Genomic DNA, 23,254 nt, shown 5'->3' with positions numbered 1-23,254 from the left:
GAGACAGAGCATGAACGGGGGAGGGGCAGAGAGAGAGGGAGACACAGAATCGGAAACAGGCTCCAGGCTCTGAGCCATCAGCCCAGAGCCTGACGCGGGGCTCGAACTCACAGACCGCGAGATCGTGACCTGAGCTGAAGTCGGACGCTTAACCGACTGAGCCACCCAGGCGCCCCTCGACTGAATTGTCTTTATATCAGAGTTCTCAAACTTTTTGGTCTAAGGACTCCTTTACACTCTCAGAAATTACTGAGGATCCTAAAGAGCTTTTGTTATGTGCTGCCTGTTCCTCAGCGTCTAGATTTCTGCTCCTGTATGTCACGATGTGAGACACTGTACATAGAGTGCTCGTCTCAGAGACTGCTACTTATGACGGTGCTAATTAGTATTTTCAGTAATAAGGTAACTCTTTTCAGGTACGCGAAAGCAGCGCACCGCTGTGGTGGATGCTACGGCTGAGCCTTTCTCCCCGCCCTCTTGCTAGGATGATCTGCGCAGGCGCGCAGGGAGGGCACGGAAGTGCGGGCGGAAGTGGGTTCCAGACTCTTTAGCGGACGGAGCGGCCTGTGGAGTAAACAAATACCGAGCGGCCGCTTGCCGCTGGTGCCAGAGGGTACAGGCCACCATGAGCCGGCTCCAGGATGACTATGACCCCTACGCAGTTGAAGAGCCTAGCGATGAGGAGCCAGCTTTGAGCAGGTGGGTCCCTGTCCCGTCCCGGTCCCCGAGGCTTCGGGCCGAGGCCAGGCTTTAGCCTTCTATATTCGCTGCGCCTACCAGGCCTTTGGGGACCCTCGGGCCAGCAGTTGGGCGCCTTTTGCGCCTCGCTGTTGCCTGTGCGACGCCGAGGGGGGTTCTGGTGAGGTGGGGGGGGGGCGACACTCGCGCGGGGAACAGAGATATTCTGGAGTAAGTCTTCAAAAACCTTGGAATCGAATCCTGCCTCTGCAGCTTGCTAACTGTGACTGAAGGCAAGTTATCCTCCTTTTGCTCATCCATAAAAAGGAACTATAATAGGGGCTCCCGGTTGGCCCAGTCAGTTAAGCCTGGGACTCTTGATTTCCCCTCAGGTCATAATCTCTAGAGTCGTGAGATCCCCCTATGTTGGGCACAGCGCTGGGCGTGCAGCCTGATTAAGGAACCCCCCCCCCCCCCCCCGCTCGCTGTCTCCAAAATAAATAAACAGAAAAAGGCAATATAATAACTATATCTTAAGTATATTGTGAGGCTTATGGGACTTACTGTGAACTGACAATCTTGAAGACGAAACTGCCATAAACAAATAAGGGACTATTCAGCCTGCCTTTTTGAACGCCTATCTGTGCTTTCTCTGGGCTACGGTTTTCTACAGGCTTGCACTATAGTAGGGGAAATCAGACACGTATCTCGGAAGATAAATATCTTGAAAAGAAGTATGTATCTCAGAAGAGTATTGTAGAAAACAGTGGCCTGAGATAGTCACAAATCAAATTCTGTGGGAATTTCCAGTAAGGAGGGATTAATCCTACCTGGGGGAAGCTTGCAGTTATGTTGGCAAGAGAGTTCCAGGAAAATTTATCCACTTTTTAAAGCTGGCAGCAGATCCTATTAATAAATCTAAAACCTTCTGTTCAACTAAGCTTTTTGTGAAACTGACCTTTCTTCAATTATAATGTTTCCTCGTGTTATCCTGGGAGGGGTTGAAGGCTTGGGAGATTAGACTGCTGTGAAGATTTCTCTTGTGGGGAGTAAGGATGGATTGCAAAGTTTCCTGAGAGAAAGAGTGGCAGTTAATGGGTCTGGTCTGTGAAAGGAGGTATATGAATTAGTAGGCCTCAGTTAGTAATTCAGTGTGATTGGAATATAGCAGGGTTTCCTGGACTTGAGTTATTTAGCCGTTACTGTCTCTATATTTCCCCGTGTTACTATTTATTTAATACTTTTCCTCAGGTCGGGATGCATGGGTGGCTTACTTGGCTGAACCTCGGGCTCTTAATTTCGGCTCAGGTCATGATCTCATGGTTGGTGAGATCAAGCCCTGAGTTGGGCTCTGCCAGTGACAGCATGGAGTCTGCTTGGAATTCTCTCATTCTCTGCCCCTTCCCTGCTTTCTCTCTTTCTCAAATAAACAAACATTAGATTTTTTTGAGTTAAATTTCTTTTTAAAAATATTTATTTATTTTGAGAGAGAGAGAATGAGAGAGAGGGGGAGAGTGGCAGGGAGGCAGAGAGAGAACAGAACCCAAGCAGGCTCTGAGATGCCAGTGCAGGGCCCGAACTGGGGTTTGATCTCACCAACCATGAGATCATGACCTGTGCTGAAACCAAGTTGGACGCTTAACTGAGACACCCAGGCACCCTAATTGTATATTTAAATGCATGTACTTGTGACAGTAAACTATGCTATAAGAAAAGTTAAACAAAAAATAATACAGGTTCTGTGTCTTCTCCACCCAGTTTCCCTCAATGTTAACATATTTGATAAAACTTTGCTGTAATATCACACCTGGGATATCGACATTAATGGGGTCAAGATATAGGAACGTTTCCATTACCACAAGGATCCCTCATTGCTCACTTCCTGTCCCCTCTCTCCCATGCACTACTTAATTGCTGGTAACTACCAATCTATTTTCCACTTCTATAATTTTGTCCTTTTCAAGAATATTATGTAAACGGAATCATGCAGTATGTAACCTTTTGAGATTGGTTTTTTTCATTCAGCATAATACCTGGAGGTTCATCCACATTATTGCAGGTGTCACTAAGTCATTCCTTTTTTATTGCTGAGTACTATTTCACATTTGTTTTAACTATTCCCATATTTAAAATTTTTTTAAAATATTTTTAAATTTTAGATAGTGTGAGTGGGGCAGGGGGCAGAGGGAGAGAGAGAGAGAGAGAGAGAGAGAGAGAGAGAGAGAGAGAATCTTAAGCAGACTCCACGCTCGGCACAGAGCCTGACACAGGCCTCTATCCCATGATCCTGGGATCATGACCTGAGCTGAAATCAAGAGTCAGTTGCTCAACTGACTGAACCACCCAGGCACCCCTTAACTATTCCCTTATTGAAGGATGTCTAATTGTTTCTAGTTTTGACTCTTGTGAATAAAGTATCTGTAAACACTCATGTAGAGGTTTTCGTGTGAATGTTAGTTTTCAGTTTTCTGGGATAAATGCCCAGGAGTGTGATTGCTGGATTGTATGGTGTTGCATGTTTAGTTTTATAAGAAACTGTCAAGCTGTTTTCCATAGAAGCTTTATCATTTTACATTCCCACCAGCAATGGCTTCAAAGTTATTTAGTGGTCTGTCTTGGTACTCCTTAAGATAATCTACATTTTGCCCTTTGGAAACACTTGAATATAGGGAAAATCAGAGTTTCTCAGTGTCAGTAGAATTGACATCTTGGATCAGAGAATTCTCTGTTGAGGGGTTATTCTGTGCATTATAGGATGTTTAGCAGCATCCCTGACCTCTACCCACTAGAAGCCAGTAGCCCCTCCTCCACCCCCTGCCCCAAGTTGTGGCAATCAAAAATGTCTCTAGCTATGCCATATGTTCTCTGGAGAACAAAGTGCTCCCCGTTGGAGACCACTGGTGGGTGAGAGGTAACGTTGAAAAGATAAGTTGAAACCAAATGGGAAAGGCTTTTTTGAATGCTGTGCTCAGAAGTTTGGCCATGGATGATTTCTTTGGGAATTGGCTAGTGGTATGATGAGAGTTCTTTAGGAATAGCTTTCTGGCAACAGGATTAAGAGTGTACTGAAATGGAAGAGTTTGGAGGCCTGGAGATCCTTAGGATATGGTGGGACAGGCAGAGTTAAGAGAACCCAAATGAATATAGTGGTACTGGAGAAAGGGAGCATGCTGGTCAGGATGAGGAATATTGTTAGATGGGGAATTCTCTTGAGAGTAGAATCTGGCTAAGGCCTCTATCACTAGCAAACTTGATTGGTGTGAATTGCAGTTTTCTGATTTACCTTCTGCTGGAGGCTCAAAAGCATTGTTGTAGAAGAAGAAAATAGAGAAACAAAAACCAGGGGTAGTCTGCAACTATTCATCATACCACAAATAATTGAACATTATTTATGAATTGTTGATTATATTAAAAACATCTTAGGCATTCACTCATTTTGATAACATTTCATTCTTTTTGATATCTGGTTTAATTCTGTCATACTGTTATTTATTTAAAAAAATTTTTTTAAGCTTATTTATTTTGAGAGAGAGAAAGAGCAGGGCAGGGGCAGAGAGAGGGAGAAAGAGAATCTAAAGCAGACTCTGCACGGTGAGTGCAGAGCTGGATGCAGGGCTCAAACTCACAAATTGGGAGATCATGACCTGAGCTGAAATCAAGAGTTGGCTGCTTAATGACTGAACCACCCAGGTGCCCCACTGTCATACTGTTGGTAATGGGGACAGGTGCAAAAGGCCAAGTATATTGGTAATAATTGCTCAGTAGCATTTGTAATATAACTTTCTCTTAATAGTTCTCTGTAGCATTGTGCCTTTTAAACTGTAATATGTAATTATTATCTGTTTACATTTTGTGTGGTTATATTAGCTATATGTTGGTTATATATACTAAGTTTTATTTAAGTACTTAGAGTTTTAAAAATCTTTAAAAAACAGTAAAATTTTCATTGCTGATGGAAGTATGAATTGATACAAAACTTTTGGAAATAACAGTGTGATAATTCAAGAAGTCAGAAAGATGCTTGTATGTCTAATTCTAGACATTTATCCTAAGGAAATCAACAGAAAATTACATATACTCTACAGAGATATTCATTGTAGCATAATAGCAAAGAGTTAGAAATAAATGTACAGCATCTGTAAGATGAAATGTTATGCAGACATTAAAAATATATTTAGAAATATGCAGAAAGGGTTTATCTTTAAATGAGAATAGCTGTATGTAATATAATAGATAAAGGCAACCTTGTAAAACTTAAAACTGTTGGGCAAGGAGATGATGGGAGTTATAAGTTATTTTAATTTTTTAGTATTCATGTGCCTTATGATTTAAACGTGTACTAGTTCTGAAGATGAAGTGGATGTGCTTTTACATGGAACTCCTGACCAAAAACGAAAACTCATCAGAGAATGTCTTACTGGAGAAAGTGAATCATCTAGTGAAGATGAATTTGAAAAAGAAATGGAAGCTGAATTAAATTCCACCATAAAAACAATGGAGGACAAGTTATCCTCTCTGGAAACAGGTAAACTTTTAGATTTTCATATATATATATATATATATATATATATATATATATATATATATACATATTTTTTAACGTTTATTCAGTATTGAGAGACAGAGTGTGAGTCAGGGAGGGGCAGAGAGAGAGAGTGACACACAGAATCCGAAGCAGACTCTAGGTTCTGAGCTGTCAGCCCAGAGCCTGATGCAGGGCTTGAACTCAAAAACCATGAGATTGTGACCTGAGTCGAAGTCAGCCACCCAACTGACCGAGCTACCCATGTGCCCCTCATATAGATATTTTTCTAAGCTTTACAAGGCAGGAGCCTCATTTGTGCCCTGTTGCATCCCAGCACTTTGAGTATGTGCTCATTAAATATTTACTGAGTGAATGAATAAATGTATTTGGCAACCTGAGCATAGTTTCTTTGATGACTAGTGAAGAATTTTCCTGTCGTTGAAATGACACTGTTTAGTATTGTTTACTTACATGATTTCCTTTTGTAATTTTTTATTTTAGAGTTTATTTGTGGAATGCCTGGGTGGCGCAGTCGGTTGAGTGTTCCGATTTGATTTTGGTTCAGGTCATGATCTCATGGTTCATGACATCAAGCCCCAAGTTGGGCTCTGCGCTGACAGCTAGGAGCCTGCTTGTGATTCTCCTTTTTCCCTCTCTTTCTCTGCCCCACTCCTACGCGTGTGCTCACTCACTCTCTCCTTCTCTCTCTCTGTCTCTCTCAAAATAAGTAAGATCTGAGCCGAAATCAAGAGTCAGATGCTCAACTAACTGAGCCACTCAGAACTCCCTCCTTTATTTTTACCCCAGGATAAAAAAGAAAAAAAGAAAAAGACACACAAGCTTAGAGAGGTATTTTTAGAGTTATATAGCACTGATGGGGGCACATTGAATATGTCACCACAAATTGTGTCATTTTAGTAAGTAGTGAAACATACTTCATTTGGTACTTTGTCTTTATGTAAAATGTACTTGATCCAAAAACTGATTTGTGCCTTAGCTTTGGTTTCCATAATATATGCTATGTATTAACTGTTAGGAACTGAAAGCATATATAATAATAATAAAAGCAAAAGCAGATGTTAATTAAGAGGAAGAATTAGGGACACAAGCATATGACATGAATACAGTATGAGTCATGGCACTAGGCACAAGTGAGGAGAGAAGGAATGTGTTCTTCTGTCATTCCCTCTGCCGCCCTTTAGGGCTCTTATCCTCTTTCCCCTGAAGTCCCTTTCAACAAGATGTTTATTCCCTGTTCTTCACAGTGTACTGCATGGCTGAAAGGTAGAGAGCTGTATGGTGGCAATCTAGAAATAGGCTATTTTATTGAATTAGATTTGTGGGAAGGGTGAGAGAATAATTTTCTCATGATTTGGAACACAATCCATTTCTGTAATTAACAATTACAGTTCTCTGTAATTGCACAGGGCACAAACATTCAGTAAGTCATTGATGTGAAAGTATTTTTCCATCCAAATGAGATTGGGAATGAGTTGATACTGCTTTGAGGTGATGGAAGAATATACTGAGTTTTTTTTCTTGTCAGTTATGTATGGTTTAGTCTTTGAACTTCCCTTACATAACTAGGGTCTTCTTCAGGAACTGGAAAAGTTGGAACAGCTCTGACAAAGTACTACGATGATATATATTTTGATTCTGATTCTGAGGATGAAGACAAAACAGGTAAGTAGCATGTTTACTAGGTTTAACAGTTATATTTCATGGAAAAAACATTTACCTAACAATTATTGGATATTAGGATTTCCTTCTGAGTTTTGTCTTCTAAGAAATGGTAGGCCATTGACGTGAAAACAAAAGCAGGAATGATGAATAAAAACAGATGGGAATGCACATATGAGGCCTTGGGACCGGCAAGGGTACTGCATGGGTGTGCCCAGGGAGAAGGATGGGGTGTCCCGACTCAGGGCTCTTGGCCACACTCTTCCTTAAGGTTCCTTAATGCAGCAATATTTGGTTTCACACCTGCAAATAGTTTCTATATTTTTATAGGAAATTTAGAAACTTATAAATACTTTATATTTTGCAGAATTTTTCCTGACTTCTTGCTTTTTTTTAATCAGCCTCTGTTCTTTAGAATTGATTTTGTATAAAATCTGAGCAAAGGTAAACATAGTAAGAACTACAACTAATTTAATTATATCAGTAGTTACACTGGAATACACAGACAACACATTTATATGGTGAAGAAACAATTTTATGTTTATATTATTACCTAAGTATTGACCTAAGTACATTTTAAAAGTCTAGTGTATGTGGATTATCAGTGTTTTTTCATTCATTTTTGAAATGTTTTATTTTGATTTCACTACCATTTTATAGATAGGAACTTGTTGAGACTTTATACATCAAAATTTTCTAATCTTGGCTCCCTTTGACCTTTCTGAGACTCTGAATCCTCATTATTTGAATTCGGTTTTTGAGATAACAGTTTTTAGTGAAGAAACAATTTTTGCCTCTTCTGTCACCTTCATTTTAATCCCTTGTTTTTTTTTTAAGTTTATTTATTTATTTTGACGTTCACACAGGGGAGGTGCAGAGGGGGAGGGAGGGATAGAATCCCAGTCTGATCCTGTGCTTGAACCCACGAATAGTAAGACCATGACCTCAGCTGAAATCAAGAGCCGGATGCTTAAGTGACTGAGCTACCCAGGTGTCCTGATGCTTTGTTAATTGGATAAGAACTTTATTTGGAGGACTAGTTAAAAATTTTTTTTTAGGAAAATATAAGTAGAAAAAAAAGGTAGGTGGGAATTCTACATTCTGTCTTAAAAAGGTATGTAATTTAGACATACCTAGCCATATCCTTAACATTTTCAAAATTAGCACAGGTGAGCAAGAAGAAAAAGAAGAAACGACACAGGATTCCAACAAATGATGAATTACTGTATGATCCTGAGAAAGATAACAGAGATCAGGCCTGGGTTGATGCACAGAGAAGAGGGTAAGAACTTAACTTTAATATTTAGAATCTTCAGAGAAAAATGATTAAAAGGTGATATTTACAACATTCACATTTTCACTGTATGTGTATATGTTCATATGGACATACATTAAAATTTTTGAGAAAAACTGCTGAATTGTTTACTTTGAAAATTACCAGCAAATTTTATTCAGATGATTTATTTTTGAGAGAGAGTGTGTGTGTGTGTGCACGTGGGGGAGCAGCAGAGGGAGGGCTCAGAGGATCTGAAGCGGGCTCTGTGGCTGACAGCAGAGAGCCTGATGTGGGGCTCAAGCTCAAAAATTGTGAGATCATGACCTGAGCTAAAGTTGGATGCTTAACCAACTGAGCCACCTTGGCACCCCTAATGAATATATATTTGTGTGTGTGTGTGTGTGTGTGTGTGTGTGTGTGTGTGTATTTTAATGTTTATTTATTTTTGAAAGATCATCTGAAGCAGGCTCTGCATTGTCAGTGCAAAGCCTGATGTGGGGCTCGAACTCATGAACTGTGAGATCATGACCTGAGCCAAAGTCAGATGTTCAACTGACTGAGCCACCCAAGCGCCCCCGCCCCATGAATATCCCCAGTGTAAAATAAACATATTAAGTGCTATGAGTATTGAGATAGTTAAGGAAATTATAGTGTAGCTCTTGATTCTGGTAACAGAATTTGTCAGTGAGGTAAGATGGAATGTATCTTTGTTGTTATATAATCTTTAAAAAACATTTTTTTTAAAGTAAACTCTACTCCCAATGTTGGGCTTGAACTCATGACCCAGCCAGGCACCCCTTTTGTTATATAATCTTGAGAAGAAATAACATTTTATTGACTTACTCACATTCCTGCATCAAGCAGTAGTTGCCTTTTGAGACCACAGAAACCAACTTAAAATAATGAACTCACTACTTTTTAAGTATCACAAAGGCAGTGATCATGCCTGTCTGTTCACTGCTTTATCCCAGGCATCTTGCACTTTGTAAAATAGGCTCTCATTAAGTAGCTATTGAATGAATAAGTTACTTTCTTGGGTTTGGGTTTTGAAATCTGTTAAGCATTGGAGGTATTTAACAACAGTTTTAAAGTATGTACTACATGTTTTCAGCATTTTTCCCCAGAGACATTTAAAGGATTTAGAAAGTAATGCCACATGATTTATTTTCTGTTGTTGAGGTTTTAGGAGTTTACCATAAGTCCCTTTTAAGAATATATACTTTCATACTTTCACAAGTAGATTTGTGCTGTAATTTTGCAGTCAGCGAATATTTATTGGACACTTACTGTGTACTAGACACTGTTCTGTATTCTTGAAATACAGCAAGGAACAAAACAGACCAAAATCCTTAGGCACTTAGAGCTTACATGCTTGTTTTTTAAATGTAGCTTTATTAGGTTTTTCAAATTAATAGACTTTATGCTTTTAGAAGAGTTTTAGATTTACAGAAAAATTGAGCCAATAATGCATGGTTCCCATATACCTTCCCACAACAACAACACACACACACACACAGTTTCACCTGTTAACATGTTACATTAATATGGTACATTTGTCACAATTAATGAACTGGTAAGGTCCATAGTTTATTCACATTTCCTTAGTTTTTACCTTCTGTCCATTTTCTGTTCCAAGAGCCCATTCAGGATGCCATGTTACTTTTTTAGTATATGTGCTGCCAAAGTGAGCGTGCCATGTTACTTTTTTTTTTTATTTTTTTTAAAGTTTTTTTTTTTTTTTTTCAACGTTTATTTATTTATTTTTTTGGGACAGAGAGAGACAGAGCATGAACGGGGGAGGGGCAGAGAGAGAAGGAGACACAGAATCGGAAACAGGCTCCAGGCTCTGAGCCATCAGCCCAGAGCCCGATGCGGGGCTCGAACTCAACGGACCGCGAGATCGTGACCTGGCTGAAATCGGACGCTTAACCGACTGCGCCACCCAGGCGCCCCTGCCATGTTACTTTTAATTGTCATGTCTCTTTAGGCTCTTCTTGGCTCTGACAGTTTTCAGACTTTTCTTGGTTTTGATGACCTTAACATTTTTCAGGATACTGGACAGATACATTGTAGGAGGCCATTCTATTGGAATTTGTTTGATGTTTTTCTCATGATTAGACTGGGATTATGAATTTGGGGAAGGAAGGCCACGGAGATAAAGTGCAATTTTCATCATTTTGTGATCAGTTGTTAATAGTGACTTGATATTGACCTTGATCGCCATGGTATGGAAGTGTTTGTCAGGTTTCTCAACTGTAAAGTTACCCTCTGCCCCTCCTTTCCATATTGTACTCTTTGGAAGGAAGTCACTATGTGCAGCCCAAACTTGTGGAGTGGGGAGTTATGCTCCACTTCCTTAAGGGGAGAGTATCTTCATTAATTATTCTTCTTTATGGGAGATTTGACCTTTCCTTCCTTCCTTCCTTCCTTCCTTCCTTCTTTCCTTCCTTCCTTGCTTCCTTCCTTGCTTCCTTCCTTCCTTCCTTCATTTGTTCAGTCATTTATGTCAGTATGGACTCATGGGTATTTACTTATACTTCAGGTTATAATCCAATACTACATTATTTTGTTGTTCTCATTGTTTCAGCTTTGTCCACTGGGAACTCTTTTCAGTTGACTTCTGTGCCCCCTTGACATACCTACCTCGTTGTTTTTGAGCACTTCCTTACTTTCTGGTACTACAGGATGCTCCAGGCTCATCTTGTATGCCTCATTCCTAGAATCAGTTATTTTTCATAGGAGTACTAGTTTCTTTTTTTGGAGAGTGGCATTAGAAATCATGCCACTGGGGGTGTCTGGCTGGCTCAATCCATAGAGCATGTGACTCTTAATCTTGGAATTGTGAGTTTGAGCCCCTTAAAAGGAGGGAGTGGGGCCTCCTTAAAATAAAAAAGAAAAAGAAATCAAGATCTGGCTTTAATGTGCACCCCTTGCCCCCCTTTCTTTTTCTGTTCTAGCTACCATGGTTTTGGAATACAGAGGCCACATCAACAACAACAGCCTGTTCCAAATAGTGATGCTGTCCTGAACTGCCCTGCCTGCATGACCACACTATGCCTTGATTGCCAAAGGTAATGGATAAAGGGTAACAACACACACACACATGTACATACACATGCACACAATGAAAACGACTTGGTGATCTTTTGTTTAAATCAGAAATAGACTTTTGAGGTATATACTTAGGAATTCTAATAAAGTTCTGTCCTCTTATATCCTTGCTGCTATATGACTAACCTTTATGCAAATACTTTTGGTTATATGTAGTTCTATTATAAGTAGTTTTTTAATAAAACACTTAACCATTACTGACACAGATTCAGTGAAACTGCATGTATGTTGTGGAATGACATAATCTCTCAAATACACATTTTTTAAAATGTTTTATTTATTTTAGAGAGAGAACAAGAACGAGTGGGGGAGGAGCAGACAGAGAGGGGGACAGAGGATCCAATGCAGGCTGTGCACTGAGAGCAGTGAGCCCGATGCAGGGCTCCAACTGACAAACTGTGAGAACATGACCTGAGCCAAAGGCGGATGCTCAACCTACTGAGCCACCCAGGCGCCCCTCAAATACACTCTTTTTAAATTTTTTTTTTTTCAACATTTATTTTTTTTTGGGACAGAGAGAGACAGAGCATGAACGGGGAAGGGGCAGAGAGAGAGGGAGACACAGAATCGGAAACAGGCTCCAGGCTCTGAGCCATCAGCCCAGAGCCTGACGCGGGGCTCGAACTCACGGACTGCGAGATCGTGACCTGGCTGAAGTCGGACGCTTAACCGACTGCGCCACCCAGGCGCCCCAAATACACTCTTTTTAAAAAAATTGTGATAAAATACATATAAGATGTCCTATTTTAACCATCAAAATTTTTTTATTAAAGAGTCCATCATTTGTATATTTAGTTTATTGTCAACTAGATCATTTAAAAATTTAATACCTTTTGTGTGTGTATATATTGAGAACTTTTAAGATCTCTCTTAGCAACTTTCAAGGATGTAGTACAATGTTGGTAACTATTTAAACAATATTATATCCCCAGACCTTCTCCATCTTATAACTGGAAGTTTGTACCATTTGACTGTCTTCACCCATCCACCCTTCCCCCACCAACCACAAATCTACACTCTGTGTTTAGGAGTTCAGGTTTTTTGGTTTTTTTTTTTTTTTTTTTTTTTGGATTCCACATATAAGTGAAATCATTCAGTATTTTTCTATCTCTGTCTGACTTATTTAGTATAATGCCCTCACGGTTCATCCATGTTTTCACAAATGGCAGGATCCTCCTCCTCCTCCTCCTCCTCCATTGTATCTATACACCATGTTTTCTTTATCCATTCACCTATGCATGGACACTTAGTTTGTTTCATGTTTTGGCTGTTAAGAATTCTGTTGCAGTAGGTTTTGGGGAGAAGACCATAGAGCTAAAGTGTTGTTTTCATTACATTATATAAAGGGCACAGACTATCAACCAAAAATCAACAGATTTATGACTGGTAATGTTGACCTTTATCACCTGGCTGAGGTAGGGGTACATATACCTCTTTGAGATAGTGATGTCATTTCCTTCAGATATATACCCAGAAGTGGGATTGCTGGATCATACGGTAGTTATATTTTTAGTATTTTGAAGAGTCTCCATATTGTTTTCATAGTGGCTGTACCAATTTAAATTCCCACCAATAGTGCACAAGGTTTCACTTTTGTTATCCCTTGTGTTTTTGATAATAGCCATTCTAACAGGTATAAAGTGACATCTCTCTGTAGTTTTGATTTGCATTTCCCTGATGATTAAGGATGTTGAACACCTTTTCATGTACCTATTAGCCATTTGTATATCTTTTTTTGGAAAAATATTCAGCTCCTTTGCCCATTTTCTAATTGGATTGTTTATTTTCTGCTAATGAGTTGTAGGAGTTCCTTGAATATTAACCTGTTAACCTCTTATCAGATACATGATTTGCAAATATTTTCTCCCATTCCATAGATTGCCTTTTCCTTTTGTTGATTGTTTCTTTGCTGTGCTGAAGCTTTTTAGTTTGATGTAGTCCCACTTACATTATTTAATTTTTTTAACTTAAAAAAAAAAAAAGGTTTATTTATTTTGATACTATGAGTGGGGGAAGGGCAGAGAGAGGGGGAGAGACAATCCCAAGCAGGCTCCACCTCCAGCACAGAGCCTGATGTGTGGCTCCATTTCACAACCATGAGATTGTGACCTGAGCTGAAATTAAAAGTTGGATGCTTAACTGATTGAGCCACCTAAGCTCCCCCAACTTGTTTATTTTTGCTTTTGTTGCCTGTGCTTATTCAAAAAGTTATTGCTAAGACCCATGTTGAGCTTCTTCCCTATGTTTGAGTAGTTTTACAACTTCATGTCTTAAATTTAAGTCTTTAATCTATTTCGAATTAATTTTTGTGAGTGGAGTAAGACAGTGGTCCAGTTTCATTATTTTGCAAATGACTGTCCAATTTTTCCAAAACCATTCATTGAAGATATTATCTTCCCAGCATTGAATATTTTTGGCTCCCTTGTCAAATATTAGTTGACCGTGTATGCATGAGTTTACTTCTGGGTTCTCTGTTCTGTGAGTCTGTGAGTCTGTTTTTATGCTAGTCCCATATTATTTTGATTATCATAGCTTTGTTGTTTTTGTTTTTTTAAAATTTTTTAAATGTTTATTCATTTAAATGAATACAGAGAGTGTGGGCAGAGGAGAGAGAGGGAGACACAGAATCCAAAGCAGGCTCCAGGCTCCAGGCTCCGAGCTGTCAGCACAGAACCCGACACACGGCTTGAACTCATGAATTGTGAGATCATGACCTGAGCTGAAGTCAGAGACTTAACCGCTTAACTGACTGAGCCACCCAGACACCCCTGATGATCAAAGCTTTGTAGTACAGTTTAAAATGAGGAAGTGTGATACTTACAGCTTTGTTGTTCTTTCTCAAGGTTGCTTTGGCTATTTGGGGTTTTTTGTGATTCCACACAAATTTGAGGTTTTTTTCTATATAAGATTTTTTTCTATTTCTATTGACTCTAGAAGGCTTTGGGTAGTATGGACATTTTAACAATAGTAATTTTTTTTTTTTTTTAACATTTCTTTATTTTTGAGAGACAGGGAGAGACAGAATGCGAGTGGGGGAGGGGCAGAGAGAGAGGGAGACATAGAATCTGAAGCAGGCTCCAAGCTCAGAGCTGACAGCACAGAGCCCAACATGGGACTTGCACTCACGGACTGCGAGATCATGACCTGAGCCAAAGTCAGATGCTCAAATTACTGAGCCACCCAGGTGACCCAGTAATTCTTTAAAAAATTAAAAAAAAATTTCTTTTTAATGTTTATTTATTTTTGAGAGAGAGAGAAAGAGAGAACACCACTGGGGAAGCAGGGGAGGGGCAGAGAGTGGGGTGGGGGACAGAGAGTCCAAAGCAAGTTCTCTTGCACTGACAGCAGAGAGCCTGATGTGGGGCTCAGACTCATGAACTGTGAGATCATGACCTGAAGTCTGACACTTAAACCACTGAGCCACCCAGGCGCCCCAACAATAGTAATTCTTTTGATGCGTGCACATGGGTTATCTTTCCATTTACGTGTATTTTCTTCGTTTTCTTTCATGAATGTCTTAACAGTTTTCTGTGTATAAATCTCTCACCTCCTTGGTTAAATTTATTCCCAAGTGTTTTATTATTTTGGATGCCATCATGAATGGGATTATTTTCTTAATTTCTTTTTCAGATAGTTTACTGTTAATGTATAGAGAGCAGATTTTTGTAATTTTTATTTTTAATCTTTTTTTTAACGTTTATTTATTTTTGAGAGAGAGCATGAACGGGGGATGGGCAGAGACTGAGGGAGACAGAATCCGAAGCAGACTCCAGGCTCTGAGCTGTCAGCACAGAGCCTGACATGGGGCTTGAACTCACAGACTGTGATATCTTGACCTGAGCTGAAGGGGGATGCTTAACTGACTGAGCCACCTGGGCCCCCCCTTTTTAAAAATTTTTTTTTAAAGTTTTGGGAGCAGCTGTGGGGGAGGGGCAGAGAGAGAGGGAGACAGAGAATCCCAAGCAGGTGTTGTGCTGTCAGTGCAAAGCCCGATGCAGGGCTCTGTCTCCTGAACCCATGAGATCATGACCTGAGCCAGAATCAAGATTCAGACGCTTAGCCACCCTGGCGCCCCTGTAATTGGTTTTGTGTCCTGAAACTTCATTGAATTTTATATTTATTTTAACAATATTTTAATATTTTTTTTGGTGGAGTCTTTAAAATTTTATGCGTATAAGATTATATTATCTACAAACAGTTTTATTTCTTCCCTGTTTGGATACCTTTTATTTCATTTTTTTTTTTGCCTGATTGCTCTGGCTAGGACTTGTAGTACTATGTCGACTAGGACTGGTGAGAGTGGGTAGTCTTGTACCCCATTTTAACCATTTTAAGTGTACAATTCAGTGACATGAACTACATTCACAATATTGTGCAGCTATCACCACAGTCCATTTTAGAAACTTTTTTGTCATTGCAAACAGAAACCTTGTACCCATTAGACAAAATTCCCCATTCTCTACCCCTTCCTGCCCCAGCCTGTGGTAACCTCTATTCTGTTTACCTTTCCGGATTGTTAATCGCTCATGTATAGAAATGAACAGATTTTTGTGTGTTGATTTTGTACCCTGAAATTTTGCTGAAGTAGTTTATTAGCTCTAATAGTTTTTTTGTGTAATGCTCAGAATTTTCTACATACAAGATCATGTCATCTGTGAATTATTTGTTTTCACCGTGGATGCCTTTTATTTCTTTTTCTTAGCTAATTGCTCTGATTAGAACTTCAAGTACTATGTTGGATAGAAATGGTGAAAGCAGATATTTTTAGTCTTGTTCTTGATCTTAGAGGAAAAATTTTCATTTTTGAATATGATGTTAGCTGTGGAATTTTCATATATGACCTTTATTGTATTGAAGTTCCTTCTATTTTTAGTTTATTGGGTATTTTTACCATGAATTGGTGTTGAATTTCGTCAAATTCTTTATTTTTATTTCTCATTTTTTAAATGTTTATTATCTATTTTTGAGAGGGGGGAAGAGAATGAGCAGGGGAGGGACAGAGAGAGAGGGAGACATAGCATCTGAGCTGTCAGCACAGAGCCCAACATGGGGCTCAAACCCATGAACCTCAGGATCGTGCCTTGAGCTGAAGTTGGATGCTTAACTGACTGAGCCACCCAGGCGCCCCTAGAAACTCTTTAAGCTTTTAAAACTGTAGCTTTTACTAAAATGGTGACAAGAATGGCATCAGTTGTCATGAGAGGAGGGCAGTCTCAGGCCACAATGTGAAAAGACAGTCAAAACATTAGCTCTCAAGTTTCCAATAACTTTTGTCTTTCTAAGTTTGAAGAGCAAATGAAATTATTTTTGGAGATAAAAGTTACTTTTAAAGCAATAGAAAAGAGGATATATTCATTCTTTATTATCTATTGACACATTTTTTTCCTACTCTTTTTTTTTTTTTAATGTTTATTTTCAGGAAGAGAGAGAGTATGAGTGAGGGAGGGGCAAAGAGAGGGGGAGAGAGAGAATCCCAAGCAGGTTCTGTGCTTTCAGTGCAGAGTCCGATGTGGGGCTTACTCCCACGAACTGTGAGGTCATGACCCGAGCTGAAATCAAGAGTCAGATGCTTAACTGACTGAGCCACCCAGGCGCCCCAGTTTTTTCCTATTCTTAAAATAACCCTTAACATTTCTTTAAATTTCCCATTTTGTTCTGTTTGTACTTTGGTTGTATTTCAGTAGTTTTTGGTTTTCTCAAATTTTACCTAATTGGAGATGCAAGAATATACACTGGGGGAAAAGATAATCTCTTCAATAAATGGTGCTCGGAAAACTGGATAGCTACATGCGAGAATGAAACTGAACCACTTTCTTACATCATACACAAAAATCAACTCAGAATGGATGAAGGACCTAAATGTGAGACCTGAAAGCATAAAACGGCTAGAAGAAAACATAGGCAGTAGTGTGACATCGGCTATAACAACATTTTTCTAGATGGTCTTCTAAGGCAAGGAAGATAAAAGCAAGAGTAAACTATTGGGACTACACCAAAATAAAAATCGTTTGTGCAGTGAAGGAATCCATCAACAAAATAAACCCACCGAATGGGAGAGGATATTTGCAAATGATCCATTTGATAAGGGATTAATATCCAAAATATATAAAGAACTGATACAACTTAACACCAGAAAAACCAATAATCCAATTAAAAAATGGGCAGAGTATCTGACTAGACATTTTTCCAAAGTAGACCTATAGATGTCAAACAGACACATGAAAAGATGCTCGACATCATTAATCATCATGGAAATGCAAATCAGAACCACAATGAGGTATTCATACACTTGTCAGAATGGCTAGAATCAAAAAGACAAGATATAACAAATGTTTGTGAGGATGTGGAGAAAAAGAACTCTTGTGCACTGTTGGTGGGAATGTGGTACAGCTGCTGTGGAAAACAGTATAGAGATTCCTCAAAAAATTAAAAATAGCAATAACTTATGATCCAGTAATTCCACTTCTTGGTTTTTATCCAAAGAAAATGAAAACTAATTTGAAAAGGTACATGTACTCTTATGTGTATTGTAGTATTATTTATAATAGCCAAGATACGAAACAACCCAAGTGTCCCTTGATTGACAAATAGATAAAGACAATATGGTAATATACACAGTGGAATATTCAGCCATAAAAAGAATGAGATCTTGCCATTTGTAACAACATGGATGGACCTAAAGGGTATTATGCTAAGAGAAATAAGTCAAAGACAGATACTGTATGATTTCACCTATATGTAAAATCTAAAAAACAATAAATGAATTAACAGACAAAAAGCAGAAACTGACCCATAATTACAGAGAACAAACTGATGGTTGCCAGAGGAGAGGGTGGTGGGGGGTGGCCAAAATGAGTGAAGGGGAGTGGGAGATACAGGCTTCCAGGTACGGAGTGAGTAAGTCATGGGGATAAAAAGGTACAGCATAGGGAATAAAAATGATATTGTAATAGCATTGTATGGTGACATGGTAGCTACACTCATGGTGAGCATACACAGGGTGTAAACCTGTTGAATCACTGTGTAGTACATCTGAAACTAATAGACATTGCATCAACTATACTTGAGTTAAAAACTTTTTTTTTTATCTAAATAGATAACCTATTAAAATGGGACATAAATCGCAATTCTCCATTTGTTTTTCCTCTTAGGCATGAATCATACAAAACTCAGTATAGAGCAATGTTTGTGATGAATTGTTCTGTCAACAAAGAGGAGGTTCTAAGATACAAAACCCCAGAGAACAGGAAGAAAAGGCGAGGCCATAAGAAGATGAGGTCTAATCGTGAAGATGCTCCAGAGCAGGTAGAGGCAGAAGTGGAAGAAATCTATCACCCCGTCATGTGCACCGAATGTTCCACTGAAGTGGCAGTCTATGACAAGGATGAAGTCTTTCATTTTTTCAACGTTTTAGCAAGTCATTCTTAAATAGCTAAGTTGGCATTTAATTGCCCAATACAACATACAACGCAAATATGGACACTTACTTTCCCTGCTAATTCCTCTCCATTGACATTCTGAGCGGTTATTTGAGGAAGCAGTGTTTGTCTTTTTGAAAGAGAATGGTTGTCAACCTGCATCCCTCCACCTCCTTAAAAAAAAATTTTCCCCCAGTTTTGATGGGACTAATTATTCATTTCCTTTTTGATGGGCATTTGGAAACCATGGGGACTTTTTTACATATTAAAACTCTTTAGAATTAAAATGCTCTGGAGTTATAAGTAATGTTTCAGAGTGTTATTTTTTATTTTGGATGTACCCTTGGTGTGATTAAACTAGACACTATTCCCCCCACCCCCACTTCTGTATGTATTGTTTTTGCTAAAAAGTATATTTACCTTCTATCATAGTATGAAGTGATATTATTTAGCAACTGTTAGAGTTACATGGAGTTAATATTGCCAGGTGCTTTGAGTAATTAATATAGGTCTTTTCCTAAAAGGATTGTATAGTTAACAGTAATCTAACCTTAGTGAATTAACATAGTAAATAGAAATTTATGGTGATGGGTTGCCTGGGTGGCTCAGTCAGTTAAGCATCTGACTTTGGCTCTGGTCATGATCTCATCGTTCCTGAGTTTGAGCTCTGTGCTGACAGCTCAGAGCCTGGAGTCTGTTTCAGATTCCGTGTCTCCCTCTCTGTTTCTGCTCCTCCCCCACTCGTGCTCTGTCTCTCTCTCTCTGTCTCGAAAATAAATAAACATTTAAAAAAATTAAAAAAAAATTATGATGAGGAAGAGCAAGCTCACCCTCCACCCTTGGACTTAAAAATACAGTTGCTGCCTCTTATGCCCACTATTTGTTCTGGAATTTCTGTGGCCAGCAGCCAAGATACTGTTTTTTCTTTTTTGCTATTAATATAAAAATCATTAGTGACAGGTTGGAGGAAATTGCATTGTAGGCATCTGTGCTTTTGAAAAGAACGATTGGACTTGTTCCAAAAACATTAGGAAACTCAGGATCCTCCTGTTAGTCTAGTAGAGATATGGTAGAGTAGAATGAAGTCAGAAAATAGGTATTTAAAAAAAATTTTTTTTTAAAATAATCTCTACCCTAGTGGGACTTGAACCCACTACCCCAAGATCAAAAGTCTCATGCTCTACTGACTGAGCCAGCCAGGTGCCCCAGAAAATACATTGTATGTATGTATGTACGTATGTAAAAGATTTTATTTTTAAGTAATCTCCACACCCAACATGGGGCTTGAACTCACAACCCCCAGATCAGGGATTACTTGCTGTACTGACTGAGTCAGCCAGGTACTTCAGGAAATACATTTTAATTCAGGCTATCACACTAATCTTGGGCAAGTATTTTCCTCTGAGTTCCAGTTTTCTCATCTATAAGATGAAAAGATTGCATTAGAGCAGTGATTCCCCACAGAGGTCAGGGCTCAGCAGAGCTTGAGGGGGACCTCTACATACTCCCTCAGAATGATACATCTCCAGAAGGGAGAACATGTTCTTCCCACTGCCTTGCCTTCTGTGCTTTCTAAGGAGCACAGGAGAACTGGAACCAGTGACCGTATGATGTTCATATGAATTGGGTGGAGGCAGAAAAATGATAAAGAATTTGCTCCTAGGGATTTCCAATGTCTAAATAGCATATTTTATAATTTTTATAATATGCTGATGTCTATCTGGTTGGATATCTGATTGGAGATATATATATATATATATATATATATATATATATATATATGATGTATACATACTTTTAAATGTTTAAGCATATTGCCAGATGATCTGTTATAGAATACTACTAGTCTAATTTAACCTTGTTTTTGCCATATTATAGCTTTGCAAGATCTTTTTCCTACTTGCTGTCATTGCAGACCCTACTTTCTTCCCACATCCCACAACTACTGTTCCTTTGTACCCTCATCTCCACTGCAAGGTTCTTAGTGGTCTTATACATAAAGATCACCTGGGGCAGATATTTAAAAGGTGCTACTCAGAATGCGACTCAGTGACAAAAAATGAGGCAGGAAATCACAATATATAAAGATGCAGTTTTTGGCAACAACAAAGGGGAGAGACAGAACTGTGTAAAGCAGACTTTTGTGTATTATTGAAGCTAAGTTTGAGCTAGTTTGTTAGAAATTTAAGATGGCAATTGTAATGCCCAGGGTAACCATGAATATGTTGCAACAAGAATACTTAAAGTGATCTAAGAATAGAGTATAATATGTTTGAATATTATGTTATAAAATTATAAAACTGTACAGCTATTCTGTATGTCTCTTTATTTAAAAAAGGTACCTTGAAGTATCACTTAAGGAAATTGGTGGTGAGCACTGTTCTGGCTTGAAGCAGAGAGGGCTGTGATAATTTTTGTGCTTCAGTTTTTAATGTGTAGCTTTTAAATTTTATTTTAATGCTGTATTTATTTTTGTGAGAGAGAGCGCAAGTGAGGGAGGTGCAGAGAGAGAGGGAGACAGAGAATCTGAAGTGGGCTCTGTGCTGACCGCAGTGAGCCCAACACAGGGTTTGATCCCACCAACTGTGAGATCATGACCTGAGCTGAAGTTGGTTGCTTAACTGACTGAACCACCCAGGTACTCTTAACGCACAGCTTTGAGTATACTTCTGTTCTTTTGTTTTCTTAGGATGGTATCTACCGTGTGATTGCATTCTGATTATTCAACATGTGTTTCAGCATAGCCTTTTCACATTTTGTAATTGTAAATGTTTTTCTCTTATCTCTGTTAAAGAGCTACATGTGAGCCTTTAGGTATGCCTGGGTGGCTCAGTCAGTTGAACATCTGAATTCGGCACAGGTCATGATCTCCTAGTTCCTGGGTTTGAGCCCCACATTGGGGTTTGTGAGCTAATAGCGCAGAGCCTGCTTTGGATTCTCTGGCTCTCTCTGTCCCTACCCTGCTTGGGCTCTCTCTCAAAAATAAATAAACATTACAAAAAAAAAATTAAAAAACTAGACGTGAGCCTTTAAAGAACCACTTGTAGCCTTAATCTGCCCCAGTTCCCTTATTTATCTATCTAATATTTATTTATTTTTGAGAGAGAGAGCACAAGTAGGGGAGGGGCAGAGAGAGAGAGAGAGAGAGGGAGACACAGAATCCGAAACAGGCTCCAAGCTGTCAGCACAGAGACCGATACAGGGTTCAAACCCACGAAGTGTGAGATCACGACCTGAGCTGACATCAGAGGCTTAACCCATTGAGCCCCACCGATTCCCTTTTTAAAAATTTTTTAAAAATGTTTATTCATTTTTGAGAGAGACAGCGGTAATGGGGCAGGGGCAGAGAGAAAGGGAAACAGAATCTGAAGCAGGCTCCAGGCTCTGAGCTGTCAGCACAGAGCTGGACCTGGGACTTGAACCTGTGAACGAGGAGATCATGACCTGAGCTGAAGTTGGCACTTAACCAACTGAGCCACCCAGGCACTCGCCCCCCAAACCCAATTCCCTTTTTAAATGAAGCATAAATTAGTATTTAAATGAGGCATAAATAAATATATGGGCCTGGAGCTCTGGTTTGGGGATCCCACTGAAACTAATTGTTCTTTTTCCTGATCAGCTTGGCTCACTGTATTAGGGTTTTTGTGTTTTGTTTTGTTTTTTAATGTTTATTTACTTTGAAGGTGGGGAGGGCAGAGAGAGAGGGAGGGAGAATCCCAAGGTGTCCCTGTGCTGACAGCACAGAACTCCACACCGGGTTCGAACTCACGAACCATGAGACCATGCCCCGAGCCAAATGAAATCAAGAGTCAGACTCTTAACGAACTGAGCCACCCAGGTGCCCCTCACTGTATTAATTTTTATTGTTGTGTAACAAATGACCACAAGCTTAGTGGTATAAAATGGCATATATATATATCACCCCATAATATTTGTGAGTCAGGAGTGTAAGTACAGTTTAGTGTCCATTACTCCGTCTCAGAAGGTTGTAATCAAATTGTTGGCCAGGTTGCATTCTTGTCTGGAGACTTGACTGGGGAACATTCTACCTCCAAGCTCCCTTAAGTTACTGGCAGAATTCACCTCCTCTTACAGGACTGAGGTTGCTGTTTTCTTGCTGGTTACAAGCTAGGAGTTGTTCTTACCTCCCAGAAGCTACCTACTTCTAAATGTGTCTTCATGCTTCTCTATGTGGAAATACACAGAACATTAAATCTGTTGCTTGTTAAATCTGTCACTTATGTTTCAAAGGGTCAAGGATGTGTCTGTGTTTGGTCTGTTTCCATGGACATCCATGCAGACTGTTTGTGCTTGCTTCTTAGCTCCTCAACCTCCTAATCCTTAGAAACTTTGCCCTCTCAACCCCCAGACCTCTTTGCAGGAATACCACCTCAGGCTTAGTTCAGAAAGCCTGAAGGAGACAGGCAGGGAGTGGAGGGAGAAGAGGGAGACCATACCCTGTGTTATATCTGATAGTAAGATGCATTCATAACCAATGTTGAATATTTTTCTTGTAAAACCTTTTGAATGGATTATTCTTTTTTTTTTAAATTATTGGACTATATT

At 39.3% G+C, this 23,254-nt stretch overlaps 1 protein-coding gene across 2 annotated transcripts; it reads left to right on the top strand.

The window, feature by feature from the left end:
- The first annotated feature begins 487 nt into the window (after nucleotides 1-487).
- EAPP (E2F associated phosphoprotein) lies at nucleotides 488-18,991 on the top strand. 2 transcript variants are annotated; one of them, XM_003987536.6, is made up of 6 exons: nucleotides 488-699; nucleotides 5,022-5,203; nucleotides 6,791-6,886; nucleotides 8,048-8,165; nucleotides 11,117-11,230; nucleotides 18,422-18,991. In XM_003987536.6, exons 1-6 carry the CDS (start codon nucleotides 626-628, stop codon nucleotides 18,696-18,698), a joined length of 861 nt encoding a protein of 286 aa, XP_003987585.3. In that variant the 5' UTR covers nucleotides 488-625; the 3' UTR covers nucleotides 18,699-18,991. The 2 variants fall into 2 exon arrangements, with proteins under 2 accessions (XP_003987585.3, XP_044915719.1); XM_045059784.1 differs by lacking the exons at nucleotides 8,048-8,165; nucleotides 18,422-18,991 and having other exon boundaries at nucleotides 11,117-11,187.
- The last annotated feature ends 4,263 nt before the right edge of the window (nucleotides 18,992-23,254 follow it).

Source organism: Felis catus, chromosome B3, assembly GCF_018350175.1.
Source record: "Felis catus isolate Fca126 chromosome B3, F.catus_Fca126_mat1.0, whole genome shotgun sequence".
NCBI lineage: Eukaryota > Metazoa > Chordata > Mammalia > Carnivora > Felidae > Felis > Felis catus.
This window is presented reverse-complemented; position numbering and strand designations above follow the sequence as displayed.